General features: G+C 45.6%; 1 protein-coding gene across 1 annotated transcript in view; it reads right to left on the bottom strand.

Moving 5' to 3' along the window:
- RYR3 (ryanodine receptor 3) overlaps positions 1-22920 on the bottom strand; it is a 386865-nt gene that overhangs the window by 195733 nt on the left and 168212 nt on the right. Inside the window, exons 25-31 of the mRNA XM_068992826.1 lie at positions 22146-22351; positions 21393-21567; positions 10975-11183; positions 9213-9388; positions 8287-8323; positions 6315-6478; positions 2627-2792 (exon numbers count right to left, since the gene is read on the bottom strand). Of these exons, the coding sequence (XP_068848927.1) occupies positions 2627-2792; positions 6315-6478; positions 8287-8323; positions 9213-9388; positions 10975-11183; positions 21393-21567; positions 22146-22351 (1133 nt within the window). The remainder of the gene's footprint in view (positions 1-2626; positions 2793-6314; positions 6479-8286; positions 8324-9212; positions 9389-10974; positions 11184-21392; positions 21568-22145; positions 22352-22920) is intronic.

Here is a 22920-nt window from a genome sequence, read left to right as displayed (position 1 = left end):
CGCCAGGAATGAGAAGGGGGCTGGGTGTGCGGAAGTTTCTGGAGGTCCCTGCTCAGAGCCCTGACCTCCTCCCCATTCCCACCCCAGGGTGGGAGCTGGTTGGAAGCCCTGAGCAGAGTCATGAGGATTTACACACTTGGAGTAACACCATCCACTCTGGGGCGCAGATACCAATTAGCAGCTCAGAAAACTGACCAGCTTCACATCATCCAGGAACTGCTGTGAAAGATAGCACACAAATGGCACAGGATCTGCTCTTTGTTGTAACATCTTCTTATCATCACAGGCTCTTTCCTGAAGCAGGCAAGTCATTGCTGTTGCAAATGCCGTGGGTTGGGTTTTATTTATTTATTTAGGGACCTTAAATGTGATTAGATGTCTTGGAACTCTCAGCAGCTCAGGGAGGACCTTTTTAGTCAAACTCATTTCAAAAGTTAATGGAAAAAAGCTAATGGATTCTGAAGGACGGTAGTAATGTATATAAGCCTCCTCTCAGGGGACTTAAGAGGGGAGGGGAAGGTGGAATCATGAGAAAGTACTGGAAGAACAGTACGTTACTTTCTGCTTCAAAGTCTGAATTTGCAAAGGCCGCTTTCTGGGAGCAGTTGGTGGGGTCCCAGCTGCTGGGTAGTGGTGATGATTCCACTTCTTTCCAGGAGGAGGAAGAGCCCCAGTGTAGTGTGCAGGGGGCTACCCACTGCAGGAGGTCCTGGGGAAGACCGCCACACTGGCAGGCTGTCCCTGGCCCCCATAAAGAGCTCTGCCGGTGTTTTCAGTCACTTAACATTTCAGATTTGGGGCAGCTACAGACCCCTGCTCTTCAAACCACAAGCCAGACAAATGGCTGCCTAGCGGCTTTTCAGCCTGCAGGCTGTAACCTGGGGCTGATTCTGGAATCTGGGGTTTAGCCATTGACACAGGAGCCATTTATAGCAGAGCTTTTTATCTCCTGTATTTGGCTGAGCTGGAGAAGGAAATGGCAACCAACTCCAGTATTCTTACTTAGAGAATCCTGTGGACAGAGAAGCCTGGTGGGCTGCTGTCCATAGGGTCGCATAGAATCGGACACGACTGAAGTGACTTAGCATGCATGCATGCATTGGAGAAGGAAATGGCAACCCACTCCAGTACTCTTGCCTGGAGAATCCAAGGGATGGAGGAGCCTGGTGGGCTGCTGTCTATGGGATCACACAGAGTTGGACACGACTGAAGAGACTTACATGCATGCATGCATGCATTGGAGAAGGAAATGGCAACCCACTGCAGTATTCTTGCCTGGAGAATCCAAGGGACGGAGGAGCCTGGTGGGCTGCCGTCTATGGGGTCGCAGAGTCGGACACGACTGAAGTGACTTAGCAGCAGCAGCAGCAGTTGGCTGAGCTCCCCTCAACACTGTTTGCCATTGTCCTGAGAACTCTTTCGGAGTTCCTCATTGCTTCCTAATTCCTCCCTACCTTTCCAAATTTGTTACCACCAACCATTACCCATTCTAATCTGTCCATCATTCTTCAAACATAAACATCTCTTATGCCTTCATCTCCATTATGCTTTTGTGCCCTTCTTTCAACCAAGTACATGCCTCTCTCTCTCTACCTGGAAGTATTCTGTTTCATAATCAAGATTTCTCTGTAATAAATTTTTCTTGACCACTTTCCATGGAAGCAGACTCCTCCTTCTCTGAACTTGGATAACACTCTATCCATACATATAGGAAGCTTTCCATTCTACCTTTGAAGTGTCAAGAAGGTTTAATACAGATATTTAATTCCTTAACTTAGCCTTTCTCATAGTATGCTCTGTAGAACTCTGGGCTGATAGAATATTACTAATTATTAAATTTTTTAAAAAAAGCTTTCTTGATTAAATGAGAAATGGTTGGCTAGGTTTCTTTCTGAACCATTTCTTAAAGTTTTCCTGTATTAACACTTAAACTGCAAAACTTCCAAAGGAAGATATAATTTGTGGCTTTTCCCAAGCTTACTTGGCCATCAAAGGTGAAAAACCCAACTTAAAGCAGATTAGCTTTCTTGTGGTTAATGACAGGTAAACCTACATGTATACAGTTGATAGTTTCCCCAAGGAGTTCTGTCAGTTTATAGTCAGTGAAAGAGGGAGATACATTATTTATATAAATGCAGTTTTTTAAGGACCCTGCAAAGAAGCCATAGTGAATGAGAATAACCTTTTTTGCAAAGGGAATACTCCCTGGCAAATTAATCAGTTTTTATAGGTCTATATTTTGAGCACAGAAGTTTCTTAAAGCAAGGACTATCTCCGTTGACCTTTTAGACTTCGCATCTTATACAGTGTAGGTAATGTGAACGTTGCACAGGAAATACTGATGGAATTAATGAATAGCCTTTCAGAGCCCAGCGCCACAGAAAAGCCTTCTCATCTGCTAGAAAGATGACCAGCATTTCCAATCAACCAGTAACTAAGATCTTTCCCTCTCTGAACAAAATGAAGTCACTTTGTTCTTGTCTGTTTTCCTAGATGGCCTTGGCCCACGTAGGTACATCAACTCCATGTGTTGTGGTGAAGATGCCAACCACACAGAAGACAGGAGCAGAGCCCTGAGCACTGGGGCCTGGGATGCCACTGTCATGGTCCCCGATGCCACTCCTACCTGGTAGCAGGTGCCAAGTTCCCTCCCGTTGGCTGAAAAGGACAACATGCCCATCGCCAGATCCACAAGGCAGCCGATCTCCAGGTCCACATTGCTGCGACTCGCTCTTTGGGATGTAGCCACGATGTCCCCACCCCAGACCATGTAGCAGTTGCTGCGTTTCACGCTAGGAGCCAAAGAGAGCAAAAGACAAAGAATAACCTGGACTGGGGCAGTTTGCAGTCAAGACTCAGGACTGAAATGCCCCCAAAGCCTCCAGGGAAGCTTTCCCATCAGCCCTCAATAATTGTTTTTCTTAAGTGAATTCACTGAGTTTAGGAATGTGGCAACCTATCTGTTTCAAAGAACAGAGTGTTCAGGTAATCTGTTTCCTGGCTCACTGTCAATTCACGTTGCTGACACAGCTATCAGGGACCACAGCATTAGAGGGGAGAACTAAGGTGCGCGTGGACTTAGAGGTTTGGTATAAGAGGTAGGAACAAAAAGGTCTGTGTCCTGAGCCCCAGCCCAGTGCCAGGGCAAAAGGCCACTGGACACTTGAGATGCAGGCCCATGTTCCCTAGGATGGCAGGTCTGGGCCACGGAAGACTTGCAAAGTAGCTAAGGTCAACCTCTGATGTCCTCTCACCTCCTGACCTGTACTACCTGCCCTCCCAGCTGTCTGGAGTCCTGCCTTCTGCACCCTCACCCTTCCACACCTACGCACTTGGGTACCTTTCTCAGCTAGCTGGCTACCACTCCCACGAAGAAAACTCCATCATAGGCATTTAGATGAAAATGCCAACTATAATAACCAGAAGATTTTGAAGCCCCAAAGCCCAATTTCTTAATGGTAAGATTTCAACCACTGGATGGGCTCTGGAGAAGCAGTACATGAGTTCCCAGAGCTGCTTATGACAGCTGAGGGCAAGCCCAGCCCTGGTGTGTCCATCTGAGGGACCTGAGAACTTAAAGTTGCATCAAATGACTTATCTCAGGCTAAAGGACTTCCCTAGTGGCTCAGATGGTAAAGAATCTGCCTGCAATGCAGGAGACCTGGGTTCAATCCCTGGGCTGGGAAGATCCCCTGGAGGAGGGCATAGCAACGCACTCTGGTATTCTTGGCCCGAGAATCCCCATGGACAGAGGAGTCTGGCGGGCTGTAGTCCATGGGGCTGCAAAGAGTGGGACACAACTGAGTGACTAAGCACACACAAAGGAGAAAGTGACTCTACATGGGACACTATATCAGCCCTTTCAACTTCCTAAGGTCGATCTGATTTTGCCTTGGAAAGCCAAGAGTTTGATTAGAATTCTTCCAGGTTCTTTCTGATTCTCTAAGTCTATCGCTTTCCCCAACAGCTAGAAATCCCCTTTATAAGCATGCCTTCACCTCCTCTGCCTGCCTCTTCTCTAGGGCACCAGTGGGGCTGGTTTCCCAGTGTAAATACCCTCAGGCAGAGCCAGTGCAAATTGCTCCTTTCAAGTGAGTTATAGCCATTGCTAGATTTTCATTAAGGTTAAACTGCAGCTGTGTTACTACTACTTTTCAGTGATTAGAGTACTAAGTACATTGATGACTACAGAATCCAGTTAATAACGTATGAAAGTCATGGGAGTGTGAAGTGCTACACTTTGGTCCTATGTTAAAGGGCTCAAATTTGAAATGCTCAGAAGCATCTGAAAATCAATCCCGTGTTTATTTCTTATTATACAAGACAAAGAACCAAGCGTTATTGAAGTGAAGTGAAGTTACTGAGCACCTACTATTTAGTGCCTCTTATTCCAGGTGCCAATGTGTCACATACTTTTCTCAGTGAACGTGGACTGAGGCTCAGATAAATACAATTATCAGTCTGGTGTGGCACAGCCAGAAAACTGGGGCAAGAGACCCAGCTGGGAGGAGACCGTCTGGCTTCTTGTTCTTTTGGCTGAAGAGTAAAGTCTGGACTGGACAAGGGCTTTCACATACTTTTCTTTGTAACCATACCAGGATGTTGCATTTGGTTACAGCATCTCCTCTGGGTCTTATAACATGATGGACACTCAGTAATGGTAATGAGAGTGATGTTTATTGAGTACTTGGGTCAAGGCACTGTTGTAGGCACTTATCTATGTTTTATCTCAATCGTCATAACACTCTGTTAGATTAGAACTATTATTCTCATTTTATAGATGAGGAGATTTAGACCCAAGGTGGTTAAGTAACAGGCCCAAAGTCACACCTCTAGAAAGCACTGGAACCCAGTTTAAAACGGGGGCAATTTGCTTCCAAACTCTGTCCTCTTAACTGCCCACCACAATGGTCTCCCAGGACACGGCAGTCCCGCCTGACCTCAGCCCCTAGTCTTTGATGAGCAAGTAGCATCTAAAGAGCATTGATTGCAAAACATCCTGACTTTTTAGGGATAAAGGTCAGCATGACGACCAACTTCTTACATTTCTATATAAGTCTGTATGGGCAAGGACTCTGGCAAATCTCACTGAGGTGGAAATAAAGTCTGCTGGTTCATCTCTGGGGCATTGCTGGCCAAAGCCAAAGATCTCTTTTCTGATGGCAGTTCTAGTGGACTGGTGGGAGGATATGGGTGCACCTAAGACATGTTTTCCTTTAAGATCCCTAATTCTTACTGCAGCCATGAAATTAAAAGACGCTTACTCCTTGGAAGGAAAGTTATGACCAACCTAGTTAGCATGTTGAAAAGCAGAGACATTACTTTGCCAACAAAGGTCCATCTAGTCAAGGCTATGGTTTTTTCCAGTGGTCATGTATGGATGTGAGAGTTGGACTGTGAAGAAAGCTTAGCACCGAAGAACTGATGCTTTTGAATTGTGGTGTTGGAGAAGACTCTTGAGAGTCCCTTGGACTGCAAGGAGATCCAACCAGTCCATTCTGAAGGCGATCAGCCCTGGGATTTCTTTGGAGGGAATGCTGCTAAAGCTGAAACTCCAGTACTTTGGCCACCTCATGTGAAGAGTTGACTCATTGGAAAAGAGTCGGATGCTGGGAGGGATTGGGGGCAGGAGGAGAAGGGGATGACCGAGGATGAGATGACTGGATGGCATCACTGAGTCGATGGACTTGAGTCTGAGTGAACTCCGGGAGTTGGTGATGGACAGGGAGGCCTGGCGTGCTGCGATTCTTGGGGTTGCAAAGAGTCGGACACTACTGAGCCACTGAACTGAACTGAACTGAATTCGTCATGTCTCTTTGATGGTCTTTATTCTTCCAGCCATTGACACCTTTTAGGATGGGGAGTCCTGAGTTGATCAACTGCCGTGTGTGATGTGGTACCTCTTTTTATTTCTTTGGAACTGATTTCCCTCAAGCACCTGAGGATTTTTCTCTGCCTTTTTCTAATGTTGCAGAAATTGGGATTTGCCCAGAAATCACAGAGAAAAGACTTAGAGGGAGCTTAGACCTCTCAATTGTCCATCTGTATTTCCCATTCCTGGGCCATGTTTTATATATGTAATGAAACTGCCCTTTATTCTGGCTGATAATAACTTCTCCCACCATAGTACGCTCTCCACCACCCCACCCCAAGCTCATTCACTCAAGGATTTTAAGCCTGTACTTTTTTTCCCTTTTTAATATAGAAGTTGGGTTGTTTCCTTCTTTGAGTTGTGAGCGGAGAGAGGAAAAAGACTGCTGGATGAGGGAGGGAGGAACCTGATGGCCAAACCTGCCCCTTGGAAGTCCTCTTACCTTTCGTGGACTCGGCCTCTTTCGTCCCCCAGAGTAACAGTCACAGTACAGTTTTTATTCAGGTCAAACTTTTCACTGTACAAGTGATAATCCGGAGTCACCCATCCGACCCACACGCAGGAGGGGTCCTGTCCGGCAAAGATGCGGATTGCATAGTAGCACTGCTGGGGAGAGACCACAGATGGAGTGAGTGACCCCAGCTGGGGGGAATGGGCTCAAGAGGTAGACATTACACAGCAGCCCACTTGTCCCCTTTTCTTAGAAAGCACACTCTGCACTGGAGGTGTGCCACTGCTCTCTGGATCAGGGGCAGGGCTGATGCGAGAACTTGGCTTCCTTGTTTTCCCGCTTTCTGTTGTGCTTTAGCACCTAGACAATCAGGCACCTAATCTGTCACCCTCTGCCCAGAAGATGCTGCTGCTGCAGAGATCAGGGGAAGCCACTCAACGGTCAACGTAGAGCCTTCACTGTCTTCTGGTTCCCTGGGCTGCTGAGGGGAGCTGGGCACTGTCTTTGCCTTCAGAGAGAACAGTCAAGGTTCAGAGAACAAGCCCACTTGCCACTTCTGCAGGGAAGTCCAGGGATATATTTTTTCAAGTCTTAAAAAGGATGCTACAAAAGAAAAAGCCCCCACTGTGGCCAAATGTGCTTCATATAGCCATTAGGCTCAGTGACAGGCAGGGCTGAAACCTACAGCCATTCTTAGGTAGGCACTGTAACAATTTGTGAAGTTTATCACTACGTTGTAAGAGCAATTGAAGCACTGAGTTAAGTGACTGCTTCATCATTTTCTTTATGAAACTGAACACATTTATTCTAAATGAAGTCCTCATATTTGTTGTTATCGCCAATTTTTTGATTGGAAGAGAAAAGAGTCAGCCAGACACAACCTGTGCTGGAGTCTTGGCCCTGGCAGCTATTAATCGTGTGATCTTAGACAAGTCATTTGTCTTCTGTGCCTTGGAGTGCAAGAGATTGTTCATCTTCCAGGGCTGCAGTGGAAACTAAGGGGGAAGCTGACACGGTGCACTCAGTGCAGTGCTCGGCACACAGCAGGTGTGTGACACGCCAAGGCAAGAATCTTATGCCTGACAACCTATGAATCCGGGTTGCAGGATAACTTTATCGAAGGGGTGACATGCATTTCTTACAAAGTTTTTTTTTTTTGGTCAGGTGCTAAAGAAAGATGAGTTGTTGTTGTTTAGGTGCTAAGTGTCTGGTTCTTTGCAACCCCATGACCTGCAGCCCACCAGGCTCCTCTGTCCATGGGATTTCCTAGGCAAGAACACCAGAGTGAGTAGCCATTTCCTTCCCCGGGGGATCTTCCTGACCCAGGGATCAGATCCGCATCTCCTGCATTGGGAGGCAGATTCTTTACCACTGAACCACCAGGAAAGCTCAAAAGGAGGAAAGAAATTAGGAAGCATTGCTTTCTGACCACTGTTTATAGCAAAAGAACCAAAAACAGCCTCCATCTTCTGGAGCCATATAGCAAAAGAACCAAAAACAGCCTCCATCTTCTGGGCTGGCTCCCTGTTCCTTTTTTTCATTTGACTGCTTTCAATATCATTCCTGGTGCTGCTCAGAGAGATGGGAGAGTTGATTCACAGAAGTTTACATAAAAGAGCAAACAAAAGGATTAAATTAACAGCCCCCTTTTTCCCCCTCAACTGATGTTCCTTTCAATCAGAAAGGCAGTGCTGGGTCCCTGGTGGCAAATAGGCACCAAGTACACAATGAGGCCCAATTAGATGCTCTAGGTAGAGTTCTGTTTTGCACTGAATAACTGTTTTTCTTTCCCCCACTTGAGAGATGCCATAGATGTGTTCTGGAAGCATTAAGATGGATATTAAAAGGCAGAGTAATTGGCAATTAAAGAGGATCTCTAGACAGATCTTTGCTGTAAGGGGCATATTACCAGGCATGGCAAAGAATCAAATAATTAAAACCATAATTGAGCACATTTACTTACTGTTGTTGTGTGAGAGAGTATTTCTTGCATCTGTTTCCTGGGGGGAAGATAATCCATGTTTTAGTTCTTCCGCTCTATAAAGATGCCCACAAGTCTGACAGGCAATTGATCTACCTTTAATGATGAAGACAAGTTTAGGAAGCTGGGTGTTTCCCACATGTGATCCCAACTGATTTTGGAACTTTTCATCTGCAATCTGCTACCAGCAGGCAGGACTATGCCTTCCAACTTTTGTCTCTCAGCCCAGATGTAAGGTAGGGGAAGGGGGAGGCTGGGGAGATGGTAATAATATAGGCAGGGATACCCTGGGATACATTATCCTGTTCTCTCAAACAGCTTTGCTTCTTTAAAGCTTGGTAGATAGTAAAACTCTTGAGGAAACCCGCACCAGCCATACATCAGCGATTAAAAATAGACATGAAAGGGAAGAAAGACAGCAAGGAATATATTTCTTATCAGGCAGAAGGAAGTCACATTACTCATGAGTCACACAGCTACTGGGTTGGACACTGGCCACAGTTATGCAAAGAAGGTAGTATTTGCCTACAGAAGCTTCTAATTTCACACAATGGCAACAACAATTGCATCCTCTCATGTACTTACATTCTTTTCTACTCCCAAACATAGGAATTACAGGTTGCAAGGAGGCTAGGGACTGAGAGAGCTTGAGAAGAGCAGAAACGTGTCCACTGGATGTGACATACTTAAGCTTGATTGGCCCCCTAATTATACACTGTGTGCCTACACACACATGCATGGGCACACACACGTGTGAGCACACACCCTTATTTCTTTCCTGACTGAGAGCAGAGGGAACCCTACAGACCGGGCTCCAGCTGTGCCATGGTGCAGTGAGAAGCAGACAAAGTCAGTCTTGCACCAGAAATGCTGAGCACCTCTGGGAGCTGGAGCCACCCCCTCCTCACCTTTTCTGGAAAGCATCACTGTCCAGACAGGGGCTGTGACTGAAGGAGGAGTGGCACTCGACGGGCACGCTCAGGCGGCAGTAGATCATGGTGGCACTGCTGTTCTGGGTGCCGAATGTCTTGTGGGTCACCTTGAGGCATGGAGGGGTATCCATGGTGCCGTCGATCCTCACGACCTGGAAATGCCACCATCCTCACGTGACACAGCCGACTCCCGCCCACCCTCTCTTCCCTGACTACCTATGTAAGGCTTTCTGCAAACTGCAATGTGTTGTCATGAGTGGTAATCCAACCATTACACTTATCCTAATGAGGACCCTGCCCAGTAAAATATCATAGACCCAGCTCTGGCTGGGGAGATTAGGGCCTTGAAAACATGACTGCTGGCTTTTCTGCAAGGTCAGGGGCACCAGGCAGCAGGGCTGTTGCAGTGTGCTTGTTGATGCTGACCTTTTAGGAAGGTGGCAAGTGGCTAAAGAAGAAACTTTCCATAGGTTTCCCATGTCAGTGGGCATGAGAATTTCTAAGGGAGAAGGCACCGGAAAGCCCAAGACTCCAGAAGTGACATTAGAGTTTCCTCAGAGGAGCCTGTCTCCCACCCGGTGGGCTTCCCGCCTTTACCACAGTTGCAGCCTGATTCTCACAGAGGCTCCTGACAAAGGAGGAAATTCCCAGCTCCAGGGCGTGAGCAGTTCAAGGAGTGCAGTGGAGGAGGAAAGATCACAATTGGGTGTTTGAAGTGTATGTGCGGGGGTGGGACGGGGAGCAGAGGAAATGAGCACACTTACAATGATGATGTTATGATCTGAGCACTTCTCGCTGCATTCTAGAGCCAGTTCCCATCCTGCGGTCCATGAGCATGCTTACCTAGGTTTGTGGGGTCTGCATATTTTTCTAGGTGGAGGCTCTCTAGAGCCCATCGATTTGTCAAAAGGGCTCATGACTTCCAAAAAGTTTATGAGCCAGCTTTCTAAAGTTAACTATCAGGTAGAAATCGGAGAAATTCAAGTCTCTACTATTTAAGGGTTTGGGGGAAAAGGGAGGATGAAGAGCTGATGCTTGCTGAATTCGGATTGGGCGGTGAGTGAAGGAGACTTACACTCTGATGGAAGCGAGCCCTTGAATCTAACGCTTCAGTGGAGTTGATCTGACTTCCCATCAGCTCCCACCTCACCCTGACAGCATGAAAAAGTCGTGGGGTGTGTGGGCGACGCAGGGCAAGGAGATGTAGAACCAGAACCCAAATCAGGATCCTTACAATCGTTGGCTTCTCTGCCTCTCTGCTCCTCACACAAGGTACAAGCACCATAATCAACTACTGCGCCTCCACCTAAAAAGCTGGAGATGGTTCTGCATGAATTAAACACAGCCTAAAAGACATTAAGTCCCGAGCAGAGGAGAACAATGTCCGGGACATATCATCTTAAGTGCAGGTACTGAACTATTTTAGGAAAATGACGTTTAAGGACTCTAGATACTGTTTTGCTCTAATACTACTATAGCAACATCTGCAGAAAATGTAGAGGCCCACAGATTTGGGGATATGGACCTGCAAGGTGGTTGGTTACCCCTTGTAAAATGCCACTCAGCTGCCACAGCTAAGGTGCCTGTAATGACAGCTCTGGAGTCCGGCAAGGAGGTGACTGGGGAGCAGGGCGTGGACTTGGGCCAGCACCAGCTATGACAGGAGCATCAGTGGGAGCTCAGTGCCTGGGTCCCCCTGCCCTGCCAGGGCCCCCCACGATGTGCACATGCAGCATACCTCTATCTGCGGATGATCCTTGGGCACATTGACAAATGTTGGGAGGCGTTTGCTGAACCACATGGCCACGTCGCGATTCATGTTGACAGCAAAAGGCTCAAAGCCCTCTTGGAGACCGCACATGGTATAAAACTTGAAGGTGCTGGCGTCCATCCCGAGATTCATGCGGCCGATCTGAGACAGCCCCAGAGAGCAGATGGGCACAAAGCCTGCAGAGTGGTGAGAGAGCTCGGTCAGCCTGCAGGACTGTCCCGGGAGGCTGGGAGGAAGCAGAACACTTGCTTCCTTCACAGCTTTGAGTCCCAGTAGAAAGGATAGGGCAGCATCCTTTTCTTTCTTCCTGGCCCATATACTCAACAACAGGAGGCCGTGTGGAGTTGACGGCTGCCCTTGGTATATGGGAAAGACAAGTGAGTCTGGTTCAAAATGATTGGCAGAAAAAATAATCATCCAGCCAAGATGTAAATAAATGTCATCTGGAAAAGTAAAACCAATAAGAGAAAAAGTGATATTCTTTGTGTCTTAGTTAAAACTGATATTACTTGTGTGCTAAGTCACTTCAGTCATGCCCGACTCTCTGTGACTTCACGGACTGTAGCCCACCAGTCTCCTCTGCCCATGGGATTCTCCAAGCAAGAATACTGGAGTGGGTTGCCATGCCCTCCTGCAGGGGATCTTCCCAACCCAGCGACTGAATCCCCATCTCTTATGTCTCCTGCATTGGCAGGCAAGTTCTTTATCACTAGCGCCAATTAGGCCCTGGGTAATTTTATGTTATTTATCTCTGGAGATATACTTTCTTTTAAATTGAGTTATAGTTGATTTACAATATTATATTAGTTTCAGGTATACAACATAGTGAATCAATATTTAACTAGAATGTATTCCATTTGAAGTTATTACAAAACAATGCCTATATTTCCCTGTGCTGTACAATATATTCTTGTTTATCTCTTTGATACATAGCGGTTTGTATTTCTTAATCTCATACCTCTATCTTGCTCCTTCTCTCTACCTTCTCCCCACTGTTTATCACTAGTTTGTTCTCTGTATCAGTGAGTCTCTTTCTGCTTTGTTATATATATTCAGTTGTTTTATTTTTTAATTTCACACATAAGCGATAACATACAGCATTTGCCTTTGTCAGACTTATTTCACGAAACATAATACTCTCTGGATCCACCCGTGGTGCTGCAGATAGCAGAATTTCATTCTTTTTTGTGGCTAACTAATATTCATGTGTGTGTGTGTGTGTGTGTGTGTGTGTGTGTGTGTGTGTGTGTGTGTGCGTGTGGACACAGATATATACATACATATGTATATACATATACAGACACATCTTTTAATCATTCATCTGTTTATAGGCACTTAGATTGCTTCCATGTCTTAAACCCCAGGTAATTTTAAATTTTGCCCCAAATAAAACAATGCAAGAAGCCCAAAGAATGACTTGATGTAAACTGCCAAATTTCTCTAGGTCCCAGCATTTTCTCCATTGAAATGAGAGGTACAATGGCTCTTGTCATTTGAGAGTATGCTAAGAAGTTTTGGATGCTAGCACTATGACTGCTTGTTTACAAAATATATCTTACAAATCCCATCCTCCCAGTCGACAGTTACAGTCCCCTCCTAAGTAGGAAAGTGAGATTTTCAAGCAGGAGCTGTAGAAAACTGTTCGCTCCTACAGTTACTGTCTCTCTAAGCTCTTTTCTGTGTCCTCATCATAATAAAGAAAGCATTGCCATGCAGAACAGACCCAAAGCAGAAGTTCATCGCTTAGTGTTCTTGTTTGTGGGCTATTTATGAATCATAATTGTGGACCAACAAATCAGCAGAGTTGGGAAAGCACTAATTATCCAAGACCTGGGAAGACAGAGGCAGGCAGCCGGAGGGCAGCTGAGGCTGCAGACTGCTCGGAAAAGCACGAAGGGCTCAGAGGCTGGAGGCTAAACCACGGCTTGGAGCCCCCCAAAAAGAAAACCGTGTCACTCCTAAGGAAGGAGTGTTTATGTGAGGGACATTTAAAGGTCAATTTTGGGAGAATTTATGTTCAACAATAAGTCACTCATAGAGATCAAGGCGAAAATTCACTCTTCCTAAAGCCAGTGTGTATATACTGTTACCTAAATCACAAAGTTTCTATGTAAATAAGCCATATAAGTGAAGGATAAATCCCTCCCAAGCTGAGTGGGTTGTTTTCAGAAACTATGAACTTATTTAAGATACTATGTGATACTTTTAATACTATTTCTAAGTAAGAGGCTACAGTGAAATCCTAGCAATGAAGGTGATGTCTGTACCAAGAGCCTCCACCCAGGACCACTGGTGGTGGCCCCATCCCTTGGGAAGGTGGAAGGTCTGGTCGATCAGATTCATGGACCTTCCTGAGTATTGCTTTGCTTCTGAGACTATGCTGCATAGCCTTTGAGACTGTAATCAATGAAACTACCCCCTTCTATAGACAGAGATTTTTATAAGTAAGGAAGCTTTGAAGATATGACTCTAGCATGGAATAAGGACTACTTGTTGGCACAATTTTGGGGTGCCTACTGGGACAGAGGGCTCTGCTTTATGCTATGAGATGTGAAGGAAGGAGGTTGTCACGGGCTTAGAGAAATGAGGATGACAAGTGGAATGTGGAAGAGTGAATGGTGTGTGGTAAGACATCCCCACTTGCAAGACAGTACTTTTTTTTTCCAACCTGGACAAGTACCACTAAAGTAGCTTTATCTGGAAGACCTGATTTTGAAGCATTCCATCCCTGATGTGAGCAGAGACATGACATCTTAAAAAGGTCTCTTGGAAGTGGAGAAAAAGGAACTCTCTGACACTGTTGGTGGGGAATGTAAGTTGGTGCAGCTATTATGGAGAACAGTACGGAGGTTTCTCAAAAAGCTAAAAGTAGAGTTCCATATGATTCAGTAATCCCAATCCCAGGCATATATGTGGACAAAATTATAATTTAGAAAGATTTTTGTGCCCCTATACTCAAAGCAGCACTATTTACAATAGCCAAGACTTGGAAGAAACCTAAATGTCCATTGACAAATGAATGGATAAAGAAGATACAATACATATATACAGTGGAATACTACTCAGCCATAAAAAGGATGAAATCCTGCCATTTGCGGCAACATGGATGGACCTAGAGATTGTCGTACTGAGTGAAGTAAGTCAGAGAAAGGCAGATACCATAGGATATCACTGATACATGGAATCTAAAATATGACATAGATGAACTTATCTACGAAACAGAAACAGATTCATAGATAGATATACAGAACAAATTTGAGGCTGCCAAGGGGGAGGTGGGGTGAGGAGGGATGTTTAGAAGTTTGGGGTCAGCAAATGAAAACTATTATACACAGAATGGATAGACAACAAGGTCCTACTGTATAGCACAGGGAACTATATTTGATGTTCTGTTATGAATGATAATGGAAAAGAATGTAAAAATACATATATATATACATACACATATAGTATGTATATATATGTGTGTGTATAGATATGAAACTGAACCACTTTGCTGGGCAAAAGAAATTAACACAATATTGTAAATCAAGCATACTTCAATAAAATCAATAAAAAAAGAAAGCCACTCTTTCCCTTTCTTCTCCAATAACGTGAATGATAGGATACGTAAGCAGCAGATTCAAAACATGAGGACTTCTGAAAAACTTCAGGTCACATCAGTGACTTCCTAATTACAGACACCCTGACAATGTAAGATGCATGCAGAAAGGGAAAAAGGTCATATTTGCACAAAGCCCTTTTTCTAAGGAACTTGGGCTCCTCATTGTTCCTAAGACATCAGCAGAGGGGACAGTACTTTGCTGTCCCTCTGAGTCACAGACCAGCTGCCAGTCAGTGGGCAAGAGAAGCGGGGAAGGTTACAGGGGGTGAATGCCCCAGATTTAAACAGCAGTCATGTCCTGGGGCAGAGGGCTGCCCTCATTACAGAGCAGAGCACTGGCCCTCTGGGGCAGAAGCCATCGCTATGGGGCGAGCTGAACACTGCCTGAAAACAGGCTCCCCAGCAGCAGCAAAAGTCAGGTAAGTCAAAGCAACGGGAGGGAGTGTCAGGGACCTCCTGGGAGCTAAGTGGGCTCAGTGGGGCAACTCTGTACAGTGGCAGATGAGAACCTAAATCCCAGGCTTGCATCAAAGAAGTGAAACCCCAGAAAGGACTGACAGCAAAGCGACATCCTCAAAGGCACCAGCACTTTCTCCCGGGGAGGAGTACTTTAAAACTGGATCAGCTCCCTCCACCTGGTAGAGAGGCTCCAGCTAAGGATCCCTCCTTCTCCACAACTTCCTTACTTGAGGCATTACAACTTCATGCAACTCAGTAACTCTGCTTGATAGACAGATGAGGGAGGGACAGTGATGATGAACCACACCAGCTAATATTTATCAAGTACCTTCTAGGTGTCAGGCCCTGGGCTTAGCACTTTATGGATATATTATTGTGACTGCCTTACAGTGAGGAAACTGAGGCCTAACAAGTTGAGCAACTTGCTCAAAGGACTGTCTCCTGGAGCGTATGCAGGGCCAGCATGTGAACAAGACTGCCAGAGGAGCAGTCCAGAGTAAACGGTGGGGACTGAGGCCCAGATGCCTGCTTTCTAACTCTCATTTCCAGTGACTGGCTTTGTGATGAACTCTTCCTTCAGTTTTCGGATGATTTTCCTAAATGTCCTATAGTTGACTAGTTTGCCTCTAGGTCAGGCAGCGGGAAACCTTCGACCACAAAGCACTCCAGGCCCCCAGGAGAAGGGCTGCCTGTCACAAGTGGCCACATGGCTCCCTGGAGTTGGCTTGGTCTTACCTGGATGGACAGATCCACTTGGTAAGGCCACGTGGCATCACCGTGAACAATGTCACCTACACACAAGGATCCACACTTTGTACACAACTCAACTATAACCTCCAGCTCAAATGAGACAGGAGATGTAACAAGAGGGAAAAATAAAGGTGAAAAACAATACTCCATCCCAACATGCAGACTAGTAGATGCAATTATGCTGACGTCATTGAAGAGGTCTGAGGAGGAAATTTGCAATCGGCATTATTTGGAACCTAGATGTACACAGCATCCCTGTTTGAGGAAAGGAATGTCAAGAACCTATTCATTTAAATGCTGCAGAGGACCCCAGGTTCTGATAAACTTTGTATCACAAGGCCTCATAGGGTTATGTGATTGGGAAGAGGGACGCCCAGGAGGTCATCTTTTTATAATTCAGGAGCTTGGAAAGAAACCAGTTCTCTAGACCACACCAACCATGGATCCTTTTTAAAATCCAAGTCAAGAAATTTACTGAGAGCCAATCACTCCCCAGTAGTGGAAAAACAGATCATTGGGAGAAGTGGTGAGACGGCAGCCCAGACCATTCCTCGGGTGTTTCCTCAGAGTCTCCATCCAGCAGTTCATGTTTTATCCATTAATTTTAATTTTCTAAGCCTCACAAAGATGGAGTTCAGGGACAGCATTGAGATTGTCACAAGCTCTGTAGAAAACACAGGGAACAAGACGCCGCGTTCCCCTGCCACAGCCACTTCCTGAAGCATAGCACCCACTTGGGGAGAGAATGACAGGGGGGCTCTAGGTGCCAGCGTGTGTGTGCACAGACGACAGTGACTCTGCCTGCAAGAAAGTTTCATCTGCTGCCTGTGGAAGGGCTGCTGGTAGAGCCAGAGCTGGGGGATCTGTTAAGCCCTGACACGCTGATAGAGGAAGAGCTTGGGGGGCTGTCCCTGCCGACACTGAAGCTGTAGTGAAGCAGGGTGTGCCCAGGCGGTGTCTGGCAGCAGCAGCAACGGAGACCAGCTCTAAATTAAACTCTTTCAGACGTCATGTTCTGAGGTCCAGAATGCTGTTCAGTATTTTATCTTCCTTTCCTTTAAATGGGACCAAAGAGAAGGCTAACAGCAAAGGTTTCTGTGTGAGAGCTTCTGAGCTTCCAGATGCCTCTCAGTGACAACACTGAGGGCTGTGAGGGTGCAGGCCAGGGAACGCAGTAGAGAACGACGATTAGGAAAACGAAGCCCACAGGAGCATGTCATCTACGATGCAGACGAGGATGGGGATGACAGCTTATAAATCACCCACAGAAAAAAAAATCAGCCACGAATTGTAGTGCCTGCTCCCATTCCCTCCCCCAAAGGACTAAAAATTCTTACCCCAGCATGGTAAATGGCCTGAATCAAGGCTGGGATGTTGGCGACCAGAACACACACACAAACAGGGGGTTTTGCTTTCTGAGGGGCTGTAATGCACACAATGTTTTCTATTCAACAGATGGTTTTCCTAACAGCTCAAGGCAAGAACTGCTGCCTCTTTCCGCTTTATGCAGAGATGCTCTATGGTTAAAGAGCGGCACTATGGTTCTTCTAAGCCTCTGGGTTATTGTCTTCAAAGAATTGCATGCAGACGCCCTTTCAATTGCCCTTCCTCTGACTCCTGAGCCATCACAGAACTGAAAAGGCCTCCCAATTATCCTGTCTCCATGTTATTAAAGTGCAGTGTGATGCTACAGTACAATGTGTTAACATAATACAGTACAATTCTATTATAAAACAGAGTCCTAATAATAGACTTTGTTATTCTGAAGGTCAAATCATGTCTCTCTATACAAAGGGTCGATGAGGCATCTTTTTCATTACAGCACAGACGATCTCTAAAAGCAGAGTTCTCCTAAAGCATCCCCTTTCTTTATAGTATTCTTCTGCTCAAACCCTAGGACAGCCCCCCATGTCATAGAGAGTGGAGTCCAAGAAGAGTGGGCCCAGATTAGACAATATGTTTTCCTGAATAAAAAGACCAAGTCTTGGTATTCAAGGCTATAATCTGTAACTTCTCATTCTTTCCAGTTTTGTCTTCTATAAATTCCATACACAATCATGCAAATGCTATCATCACTCTTTTCTGCAGTTTCCTGATTCCTCTCTATTACTCTACTTACACCCCCCTCCCCTGAGAAGAAGACCCTTCTTAGAGGTAAAAAGCTCATCTGTAGTTGCTGAGACAGTTCAGTCTTCATTTAACTTTCAGTTCCAATTCCAGTCTTCTAGAATTTTCAGCCTATATTGGTCAACTGCCATTTCTGACCTATCGCTTTGTATTGGTAGTTACCTTTCTGTATTTTCATTTTATTTATTTTTTGAACTAGAAAAGTAACTCCTTAATTTTGCTACTATTTACATTTGTGTATACTTTAGACCACTGTTTCTCATACTTCAAAGTACATGGGAATTGTTGGAGCACCTGGTCTGAATGCAGTTTCTGAATCAGTAGGACTAGTGTGGGCTCTGAGACCCTGCATTTATAACAAGCAGATCACACTTTTGATTATCAAGGCTTTAGACCCTCATGGAGTTCTTAGAACTCTGAACACTGACAAGATCTTTTTCTCTTCCTTATGTTGAGCCAAAGTCTTATAGACAAGTAAGCTCCCTGAGTCCACAGGGTCACGGGACTTTGGACTCTGTCTACTTCAGGAAGCGCCTTTCCTTGGCGATGAGCCTAAATTACCTAGTTCTTTGTTCTTCTCCAGCCTCATTGAAGATAGCCTCAGACATGCAGATGATACCAGTCTAAGGGCAAAAAGTGAAGAGGAACTAAAAAGCCTCTTAATGACGGCAAAAGAAGAGAGTGAAAAAAACTGGCTTAACATTAAAAAAATTAAAATCATGGCATCTGGTCCCATCACTTCATGGCAAATAGAAGAGGAAAAAGTGGAAGCAGTGAAAGATTTTATTTTCTTGGACTCCCAAATCACTGCAAACGGTGACTGCAACCATGAAATTAAAAGACACTTGCTTCTTGAAAGGAAGCTATGACAAACCTAGACAGCATATTAAAAAGCAGAGACATCATTTTGATGACTCCAAAAAGATCCAGATTGTCAAAGCTATGGTTTTTCCAGTAGTCACGTATGGATGTGTGAGTTGGACCATAAATAAGAGTGAGTGCCGAAGAATTGATGTTTTCAAATTGTAGTGCTGGAGAAGACTCTTGAGAGTCCCTTGCAAGGAGATCAAAGCAGTCGATCCTAAAAGAAATCAACTCTGGCTATTCACTGGAAGGTCTGATGCTGAAGCTGGAGCTCCAATACTTTGGCCACCTGATGTAAAGAGCTGACTCAGTGGAAAAGACCCTGATGCTGGGGAAGATTGAGGCAGGAGAGGGGACGACAGAGGATGAGATGGTTGGCTGTATCACCGATTCAATGGACGTGAGTTTGAGCAAACTCTGGGAGATAGTGGAAGAGAGAGGAGTCTGGCGTGCTGCAGTCCGTGAGGTCCCAAAGAGTCAGACACAACTTAGTGACTCAATAAAAACAACATGAAGAGAGCACTGCCTGTGCTGGTACTTGGTGAATATCTGTTTCCAAAGAGCAGTGACAGAGGATGGCTTGTCCCCAACGCCCTCCTTTCATCAACATGTTTCCTCCCTCTTTGCCTTGAAACCAGTACACGGGCCATCCTTTCTGTAGCAACTTCTTTCCCAGTTGTTTCCAAAAATATATTCTTTAAAACTCGGATTTTAAACCTTTTTAGAAGGCATTAAAACATGACCCCATATTGCTTCAGTCATCCTGTCTTTCTAAGAAAATACACTGACTTGCAGCTTTTCTATTATCCCAAATATATGGCTCTTAGAAAAATCTTTAAAGCTCTTTTAAGGTCCAGCTGAGATGCATATTGAAGATAATAGGTGTCTGTACAAAGTATGAAAATGATTTATAAAGCTAAAACACATTGTAAAGAATATTTTATATGTATTAAAAATATGCATGCACGCTAAGTTGCTTCCTTTGTGTCCGACTCTTTGCAACCCTATGGTCCATAGCCAGCCAGGTTCTTCTGTCCATGGAGTACTCCAGGCAAGAATATTGGAGTGGGTTGCCACGCCCTACTCCAGGGGATCTTCCCAACCCAGGAACTGAACCTATGTCTCTTATGTCTCCTGCACTCACAAGTGGGTTCTTTACCACTAGCATCACCTGGGAAGCCCCAATTATACGCTCATTTATTTCTGCTGTTCTTGCCTCTGCAATTTTCTCTTTTTTAACATTTGATGCAGGGAGAGGAAACTGTCTCTTTTTATAAAGTGCCAGAAATTTAGAGCTACCCGGAATCCTAATCATTTACAGACGGGGAAAGGAGGCACAAAGAGGTTAAATAAAGTCAACCCAAGACGTCACAGGAGGGGAAGGACAGAGGCATGATGGGATCCCAGGTCTTCTGCCCTGGAGCAGCCTCTTCCCCCTCAGCCTCCTTGCCTCCTTGTCTCCTCCTCCTTGGTACTGCAGGAGCAGAGAGAGGCACAGCACCAGGACCAGAGGTGTGATCACAGTGGGTATTAAGTCACTGCCATAGACTATTACATTTGAGGAGGATGTTGGCATTTATATGGTCTATCATCCTGTTTCCTGGTATAGATGAAGGCGGCAAAGCCCAGAGGAGTCAAACCAAGCCTTTCTGAGAGCCCACAGCTTGTTAGGAGCAAGCCATCTGACTCACAGTCTAGTGTCCCTACTCCTGGTGCCAGCAGCCTTGTGTACATAAGGGAGTTCTGTAGACAAGAAATAAGAAGCACCTATTGCCCCTTTGTGTAGCTGGAAGCACCAACCTGACTGTAGTCTATTCCCGGCCATTAACAAGTGCAACTGTGCTTGGGTTTCACAGCATGTTTGAGTTTCAGATTAAATTCTATTTCATTCAAGGAACAGCTAAGTCAACTTCCATGTTTCAGTGACTCTCATCAAAACATTAAGTTCAATTATACCAACATTCACAATGACAATTCAAATCAGAATAAGAAGGTGATTCTAATTCATTGACTTTTCTCTCCTGCCAGGGACATCACTGCACATGCAATCAGCACTTCCTTTGTGATCCTGAGAAACCTGGGGAACATCACCATGCCAAGGCACAATGCAGGGGATTAGAGGGGCTCGCCTTGGTCATTCTATGCCTGTATCTGGCTCAGATGGTACAGAGTTTCTGCAATGTAGGAAACCAGGGTTCAATCCCTGGATCAGAAATATCCCCTGGAAAAGGAAACGGCAACCCACTCCAATATTCTTGCCTGGAGAACCCCATGGACAGAGAAGCCTGGTGGGCTACAGTCCATGGGGTTGCAAAGAGTTGGAGACAACTGAGCAACTAACACTTTCCTTGGTCAATCTCTCTGGAAGTTCAGACTTACATTTATGCTGCATATATTAACTATCTCTATTATTTGTCTTGATTCTTCAAAAATGATAGTATAAGAGCTGTCTTCACCCCAGGGCTTTAGATCTGCAAAGGTCAGTGTGCCATGAGTGAGGAGGCAAAAGATCTCACCCTGCTCCCTGGAGCTCCCTTCACCTTGTGGACATGGAATGGGGTGGGGAGGTTGGTGGATTTACCATTGTCAATCTCGTAGTCAGCGAAGGCAAGTTCAGAGCCTTTGTTGGTGATCAGCAGCTCCCCATTCAGCGTGAAGATCATTGACGCATCATCCAGGTTAATCATACATCCAACCACATCTCCTGGCTGCCAGGTCCGTCCAAAATACCCACTCCCTTGATGCCACCGCTGGCCCTATAAGACAAGAGCCCAGGGATTAGAGAAATGGAGGTCCTAGAGGCCCCTGTGCTGCTGGAGAAGTGACCCATGAGTAATTTCTCCTAATGGGCAGTGGTGCCTGGTTTCCACATGATACTTCCCTTTCTACCAAGGACAGTGCTCAGGGCGAAGTGGTCTATCTACAGATGTGGGAAACCAAGGTATACAAGGCTCATCAGTAAAGGTGGGCCAAGTCTCCCAATACATAGTCAGCTATGTAAATAAGCTGGACTCCCCCTAAGACAGAGTGGTAAGATTGCCCCACATGCTTGGCTGCACAGGGTTCTGTAAGCTTCCCCGCAGAGGGGGCTGTGGGTTCAGGGGCAAGGCAGATATGGAGGTGATTACAGAAAGAGCTAGAGTGTACAAGCCCTCCCCTTTGCCCTAGAGCAAAGGGACAAACACTAGGTGACGCACTGCGGTCTAAATCAGTCCATGTGGTGGCTCCTCCCTTTCGAAGCCAGAGCTCCAGATACTCAGCACTGCTCACTTCTGGAGAAATGTTTGGAGCAGAAAAACCTGGGCTGGGGAGTGTGAACACCAGCCAGACTCACCCTGCTGCCTTCAAACACGAAGGCTTGGTCATCCACCCCCAGCTCAATGTCGGGTCGGCAGCCTGGCCGGGCCCAGCCAACACGCATGTCGCCTCCAGTCACCACCTCGAACTCGAAATACCACTTTCCCGATCTCACGGCATAAGAGCGCTCTACCCGGAAAAAGCGGATCTTGTCTATGCTGACTTTCTCCACAGCTGGGTCAGCTATCAAGAAGGAAAGGGAGGAGAGGTTGCCAGAGCGGGAGAGAGAACACAGGCTTTCAATATTTAGGGAGGACTCCTCGAAGGATGTTCAACAACAAAGGCAAATGGCAGATCTCTTGCTAGTCAATATAACATAAAGTTCATGAAAGAATCATCGCCATCATCATGTCATAAAAACACAAACCACCATTCACTGTGTGAGTGCTCCGCAGTAGAAACTAAATCTCAGTGTTTCCTCCCAATAATCCTATGAAATCAGCATTATTGTCTTCATTTTACCAATGAAGAAACAGGCTCAGAGAGGTTCACTTGTTCAAGGTCATACAGCCAATAAACCGAGGAGAGTCAAGATCTGAACTGAGGTCTGTCTTACTCCAAATCCATCCCCTTAACCACTTTTTACTGCCCCACATGCCTATGGTATCCCCTGGGGTATAAGGTGGCAGTGACATGTTAAATACTCATAAGGTGGTGATTTTAATCAGTGATAGAATTCAGTTGAGAGATGACATTACCTGCCCCAACGCGAGATGATATTCATGTTTGGAAAATAAGAGAAATAATGGTTA

The sequence above is a fragment of the Capricornis sumatraensis genome, chromosome 2 (genome assembly GCF_032405125.1).
Source record: "Capricornis sumatraensis isolate serow.1 chromosome 2, serow.2, whole genome shotgun sequence".
Lineage (NCBI taxonomy): Eukaryota > Metazoa > Chordata > Mammalia > Artiodactyla > Bovidae > Capricornis > Capricornis sumatraensis.
This window is presented reverse-complemented; position numbering and strand designations above follow the sequence as displayed.